The sequence below is a fragment of the Hipposideros armiger genome, unplaced genomic scaffold (genome assembly GCF_001890085.2).
Source record: "Hipposideros armiger isolate ML-2016 unplaced genomic scaffold, ASM189008v1 scaffold_404, whole genome shotgun sequence".
NCBI classification, from domain to species: domain Eukaryota; kingdom Metazoa; phylum Chordata; class Mammalia; order Chiroptera; family Hipposideridae; genus Hipposideros; species Hipposideros armiger.
In genome coordinates this window covers 1,324,509-1,331,328 of record NW_017731754.1, presented here as the reverse complement: position 1 = coordinate 1,331,328, position 6,820 = coordinate 1,324,509, and the positions used below count along the sequence as shown (strand labels likewise).

The 6,820-nt window shown below is 44.9% G+C and overlaps 1 protein-coding gene across 11 annotated transcripts in view; it reads right to left on the bottom strand.

The window, feature by feature from the left end:
- The window catches only part of MAP3K4 (mitogen-activated protein kinase kinase kinase 4), an 86,690-nt gene that overhangs the window by 27,387 nt on the left and 52,483 nt on the right, over positions 1–6,820 (bottom strand). For all 11 annotated transcript variants that reach the window (XR_002126371.1, XM_019663769.1, XM_019663774.1 and 8 more), the window contains exons 6-9: positions 5,856–6,013; positions 2,507–2,623; positions 999–1,098; positions 825–908 (exon numbers count right to left, since the gene is read on the bottom strand). Coding sequence is in view for 10 of the 11 variants with exons in the window: in XM_019663769.1 (XP_019519314.1) it covers positions 825–908; positions 999–1,098; positions 2,507–2,623; positions 5,856–6,013 (459 nt within the window). In the remaining variant the exon portion in view is untranslated. The remainder of the gene's footprint in view (positions 1–824; positions 909–998; positions 1,099–2,506; positions 2,624–5,855; positions 6,014–6,820) is intronic.

Sequence of the window (6,820 nt, the reverse complement as noted above, 5' to 3'; positions counted from 1 at the left end):
CTTTATTTGCAACAACAAAGAACACGCTCTTTGGGGAGGAAGGTCAGCCTGAAAGAGCCTCCGTCACTGCTGGTTTGCGATGCAGGCTTTAAGCCCTGCAGTGGGCAGCGACGGCCACGGTCCTCAGCACAGCGAGGAAGACCCGCGAGACTGCAGGCATGACGTCTTTGAACTAGAAAGTCACCCGGCTCAGTGAAAAGGTAACAAGTGTTAACACGGACTCACTAATTATTCTTGGAGGGGCACCATCCAACACTTCTTAAAGATCATTTGAATAAGGAACACCCATGCAATTATGTTGTGCAAGGAACACATACATGTGGATGGGATAAAACTATGGGCTTCGGATAAAACTCCCAGTAACAACATCACCACAGATCCTAAAAGTACTAAATCTCAAGCAACTGAAATAGGAGCAAAGATGGTGACTCAAAGTAGCTCCAGTGATATCCAGGCAACTGATGTCAACGTCCCTGTAAAAAGTTTAAATTATTTCAGGAAATGTGAGGGTAAAAAACAAAACAACTATTTAAAATCAACATATTACTTTATGTACATTATTTCAAACATATATGTGTAACTAATTTATTAAAATAAATAGTATGAGTAAATATTTTATTATTTCATCTGCATTTTTTTAAAAAGTTAATAAGTATGAAACACTTTACTTCTCCAATTATGGGAGACAGTCTTACAAATGGGGTCAGTGTATGGCGTGCAAAGCCTAAAATATTTTCTATCTGGAGCTTAAAGAAAAAGTTTGTCTGTTTTAGAGTAAAGTAAGAAAGGCAACATATTGCGATTATGCCATCTTAAATATTTACCTTAACGTACTGTTTAGATTTCAGAACATCCAGAAGGTCTCTAACTGGAGCTGAAAGTATGAACTCGGCAGCTATTTCCAGGTCCTAGGATCACAGTGACAAAGAAACGGCTTTAGGGTTGGCTTTCCAAAAACTAAGAAAAATAATGATAATTGACCCGGATGGCTAACTCACCTTTCTCAACATCTTAGCGAAGCCCAGCGCTTTGGAGGCCCTTTCTCTGGCTTCGTGGAAGAGCTCCTTCAGGGCACGGCTGATTTCTATAACAGACCTCCTGCACGGCAACGGAGAGCAGTCAGAAGACACACGTAACAATAAGATGAAGCACATCCCACACCACGAGAATAAAGACTGGAGATTTTATAAATGGGAGCAAGTGATTAATGAGAACATATTTGAAACAGAAGCCTGCTCCCCACAGTCTTCCAGAAAGTGCTCGTCTTCTTTAAATAAGCAGGGCACATTTAATCATTTTCAGACGACAGTAAGCTCGATTTTCTAAAGATTTCTTGAAGTATGAGATAAGTTCTTGACTCCCAGCTCATAATCTAACTAAAAAGGCTTATATTGCCCGTGATGGGCAGGTCAGTATTTAACACCTGGTTCCGCCCAAAATACTGTCTTATGGGGTGCCTGCCAATCTTTGTGGTGTAAATACTCCCATTATAGCTGATTTCCAGCTACCAGTCTGACGTCCCTGGGTGATGACTTGGGAAGGGAGCGGTGGCCCAGCCGCGCTGGCTCTCCGGCCCCAGCACACCACTGCACACGATGCCATTTCTCAGATCCAAACCTCAGAAACACTCAGAGCATCCAAAGAACCTCTCTCTAGGTCACCATCTTAGTTCTTGAATCCCCATTTTTATTTTGAATACATCACACTAGCTCTCAAAACTGTAAGGCCTACAAACTGATTCATTCCAATTCTCGGATTTCAATATTTTTCCAGGTGAGAATCTATGTGGTAACTACTTACTTTAACCGCGGCATAAAGGCATCCCAGGTGTTCTGAAATCCAAAATGTTTTTCATCACACTTGGGATGGTGAGAGAAAACATTGCAGCTCTAGAGAAGTCAGTTTCTCCTGAGCACTTCCTGAGGTTGAATCGCACGATGCCACTGATAGCTGGCCACAAAAAAGGCTGTGTGACTGATGGATATGCCATAAAAAGAGCAATTTTACATGGCTCAACCTAAATACTATTTGCATAGTCAGAGGAAATACAATAGATGAGTAAGCCGTGGTTTCATGTACTTGGGCTTAAAGGTGAACAGAAGGGGTAAAATCCATTAAAATGTAGCAAATGTCAATCAAAGGTATTGATGCACTGCCACAGGGATTTTAAAGGACAGAAACAGTAACTTAAAGGCATTCCAGAACATGTGGATGAATTTCTACTCTACTCATTTTAGACTCCAGAAACTATCTACCCCTTTCTCTAAGGACACTATTTTCATTAGACTTAATAAATTCTAAGTTCAACTTCAAAGAAAACTTCACATAGAACCATAGCTAAGAGACCACAAAAACAGACAATGTAGAAATAAATCCCTCTACGCCTACTACGCAAGTTCGTAAAGTACAACACAATTTGGTTTGAATAGGCTGATTTCAGGCTCCTTACTAAGAGCAGAAGTACATGAAATAAGAAATGGGAGAGGAAAGAAAATGCAACTTCAACCTGATTTCATCTGAAGCACTGCTGTCGTCGGCACTGGTCCAAAACTCGGCGCAGCTCTCCTGGAGGCCGAACTCTAAGAAGCTCCCCGTGGACTTGAGCAGCATTCCTGCGATGTCGCTAAGGGAACACGAGTAACGAAAATGAGCCAGAGGGAAAAACCTCCTCACTCATTCTAACTTCTGAGTGAGAAACTACAAGGTTCAGCTCTTGTTTCAACAGTTAAATAAAAAAGTAAGAATTTCTTTCTTTTAACATAAAATCATGACTAATGTGAAAAAGTGGAAATCTCGACTGACATGTACTACCTTTGTTCTATTACTACAGTTTTTCATTATAAAGTTCAAAATCTTAAATTACATTCATAGTAGCTATGTAGTTATTACACAAATATTATTTTCATCTTAAAGAAATGTTTAAATGATATAAAATGGCCTTATATACATATCTATGACACGATTCTTTTAAAGCTTAATGAACTAACATTAGAAAACAAAGTGAATTCCTTAAAAATTTTTTAAAATTTCCCTCACAATTAGGTTTTCATAGTCATTAACTATGAAATACTCTATAGAGCTGGCGCTTCTCGTTGAGTATACAATCTAAAGACTAGGGTTAAAATGTAAACCCACGTGTATAAACCAACTCCACGTCAGTGCTGTCAAAATTCAACAGCAGCGTGACCTCTATGACGTTGGAGGGCAGGGGCTCATGACGGAGAGTTAGAAAGTCGATCAGTATACAACCAATGACGGACGTGGCTGCAGTGGACCTCGAGGGCCGTGCAGAATTATAGCAAGTAGAACAGCAGCGGGAAGAGGGGCTCTCGGGGAGGAGAATGGGGGAGGGGAAGGAAAGTCCAGGAAGAACAATAGAGGACAATGGGCATGAAGATGTGTGAGCAAGGGCACGGCTGTGTGAAGAAACCGTCAGTCTGAAAGGAGCAGAGGGCAGAGAAAGCGGGACAGCCCACGAGCCCCGCTGCCGGAGGCCTGGGGTGTCGCTCCAATTGTCTGACCTTCACTCCGTAGATTAGAAACATGCATTTAAGAGCAGCTGTATAAAAGGATATCCAGGGTGGATTTATTCAACAGATGTTGAGTATCTGTTATGTACTAAGTAGCAGTGAACAAAAGAGATATAATCTCTCTACCGAATGGAGAGTAAAAACAACAAAACAAAAAAGGAAAATACAGTAAAACCTTGGATTGCGAGTAACTTGGTTTGCGAGTGTTTTGCAAGATGAGCAAACATTTCTAATACATTTTAACGTGGTAAACGAGCAATGTCTTGCAATACGAGTAGTTTGTTTCTGGAACGAATTACGCTTGCAAACCAGGTATTACTGTATATAGTATTTCAGATATTGATAAATGCTATGGAGATAAATACAATTGATCAGAAAGCTAAGGCGTACATGCAAGTAGTAGGAATTTCAGTTTTAAATACGGAGAAGGTAACATGTGGTCACAGATCTGAAGGAAGTTGGGAAACGAGTCGCGAGAATAGCCGGGGAGGAGCGTCAGGTGGGGGCCCAGCAAGTGCCCGGACCTGGGGCGGGTGCAGGGAGCAGCCCACCTGGGGAAAGTGGTGAGGAAGCCAGTGTGGGGACAAAGACTTAGCGACAGGTCAGGCTGCACCCGGCCTCGCGCGCCACGGTTTAGGTGCTCGCTCTCACTTTAACTGAGTAAGAAGGGGAGCCACTGGCACATTTGGAGCAGAGGAGAAAACGGTCTGACGTACATTTTAACAAGATCACTCTGGCCGTGGTGCTGAGAGTAAACCCCAGGACGAAGGGCAGAAGCAGCGATGACTGAGACAGTCACGGCAACCATACGAGTGACAAATAAGAGACAGGAGAGCGGAGGCGTGCGGTGGCGGGGAGGTGAGACTCTGGGTGAGTCCTGAAGGGACAGCCCAAAGGTTAGAGGTGCTGTGTGAGACAGAATGAAGTCAGGTGAGTCACAAGACTGACTGGACCTGGCAGAACCAGCCAGAAATGGCGCTGTATGCAAGGTTTACAGGGGAAGTAAAAGATAAAAACCAAAAGGCTGACAGGAGGAACCAGGGCGCCATGAAATTACGTACCATGAATTGGCCATGAAACTAAACAGCAACCTTTTTAAAAAATGTCTTCCACAAAGCCTGACAGTGGAAACAGAACACGCAAACAGAAGAAATTACAGGCAAAGCAGAATACCGGAAAATTCAGAAAGGAGAGACATTGCAAATGGCAGTGAATGCGTTTTTGAAGAAGGCTGACTATGGGACCAGTCTGAAGAGGAGGGCAGTGCAGTCAGACTGGGGACCCTGGCCTGAAGGGTGGGAGAGCTCTGAGACAAGAGCAAGTTCTCTGTTCACTCAAAGATAGAAAGAACGTTAGAAAAAGCGACGGCTGGAGCAGAAAAGTGAACAAGATGCCGAGACTCTGAGCATTGCAGAGGTCAGTGCAGTGGCGACCAATGAGTTCCTGCAGTGAGAAGACCACTCTGCGCGAATGCGGAAGTCCTCAAGAACGCACCCAGGGAGGAGGAAGATATAAGCTGGGTATGAAAGACTCATAAAGGGAAGACAAGAAATGAAACAGCTCAGGAGGCCATGAGAGAAGCCAGCACCACAGACAGCGGCAGAGTCCAGGCCTCGGAAAGGACTGCTCCAGCCTCGGTCAGCGGGGAGCGGCCCCAGCAAAGGCCACTGAAATGCGCCCCAATTCAACATCAGGTGCCCCGAATCCAGGAGATACACGCGCTCTCTAGAACAAGCCGACCAGCGAGCACACTCCCCCAATTCGGCTCTCCTGTCTCCATTTCTGACCTCTCACGGCACACAGGCCGCGTTTATCAAGAGACACTGTCATCAGCGCGACGCTCCCAAAGCCGCATCAGTGCTAAAACCTACTTCTTGGGTTCCGAATGTCCCCACACAGGCCTGCAGATCTGTCATCTCTTCAGGGGCCTAAGACTCTCCTGCTTTTTATGCACAACCAAGACGGTCTACTCGAGGGCAGGGTTTCTCAACTGCAAAACTGACATTTGGGGGGGTCCTTTTTTGTTCGGGGGCTGTCCTGTGCATTGCAGGAAGTTTTGCAGCGTCCCCGGCCTGGATTCAGGAGAACCTCCCAGTCCTTACAGTCCAAGCCGCTTCCAGGCACTGCCCACTATGCAGGGGACAAGCCGCCCTGGTTCAGAACCACTGCTCTAAGGGGAACGAAACCTGGGCGAGTGGCACACAGCACGTACGAACGACTGACATTTCCGTGTAACGCCACCGCCGGGGCGTGAAGAGGAATGTGAGCGTGCTGGGGGCAGGGTGAGACGGCAGGCAGCCCGCGCAGGGGCACCTGGGTTCCTACCAGAAAAGCTTTCCAGCCTGTGCTTCTCCTCCCCGGATGTAGTGGGTTATTTCTTTGGTGAAATTCCATTCTTCTTCTAATAGATTTTTTAAACTGTGGGACGCTTGAGGCAACTGCTGCAGCATTTGGATCCAGCTTCTCATGTAATCAAAATAGACCTTAAAAGACAAAAATGTAAAGGGGCGTATTCGAGAATAGACTTCAGAAACCCAACAGTGTTCACCTCTGGTGACAGGGAAGCTGTCCACCCGTCAGGAGAGCGAGGCGCCGCTCTCCACCACGCTAACGGATGACTGAGCATTTCTCTTAAATTGTGCAACTCAGCTCCTCGGCTGTGTAATACATTACTCACAATCCCTTCAAAGTACTAATAACTAAAACGTTCATAATGGACAGAAAAGCACAAGTCTTAAAAAAATCAAAACAATAGCACCCAGAAATTTTCATTATTAACATATTGCAAACATTATTCCTTTACAAGGCTGGGGTCTTGTTTAATTGCTTATTTTAACTAGACAGCATCTTACGTGTTGAGAGGAGGAAATGCGCACACTTCTCACCATCCCTTCCCGATACCGAGATTTTGTGATCTAATTTCTTCAAGGTTTATGACACACAAATTATGATCTATCACCGAAATATCCCATTTTTCTGAAGTGGGCTTTATGCCCACCACAAGCTCTATTCCAACAGCTTTTCTGTTCCTAAATTCTTATTTTGATTTACCTGTTGCTTTTGTAGGATTTTGCTATCGAGTAGTTTTTCACAAGGGCTCATTCCAACACACCACTGTCTACGGGCTCTTTCACTGACAGGACTGCGTATAAAGCACTTGAGCTCCACGTGCTCTCCCTCAGAGCTTCTAAGACACCACTCCACAAGCTCCCAAGGCTGTGTGTTGTGTGCTGTTGGCCTGCGGAAACCTGATGCCGGTCGAATGTCCCGGCTGTCAGCACTCTCCCCAC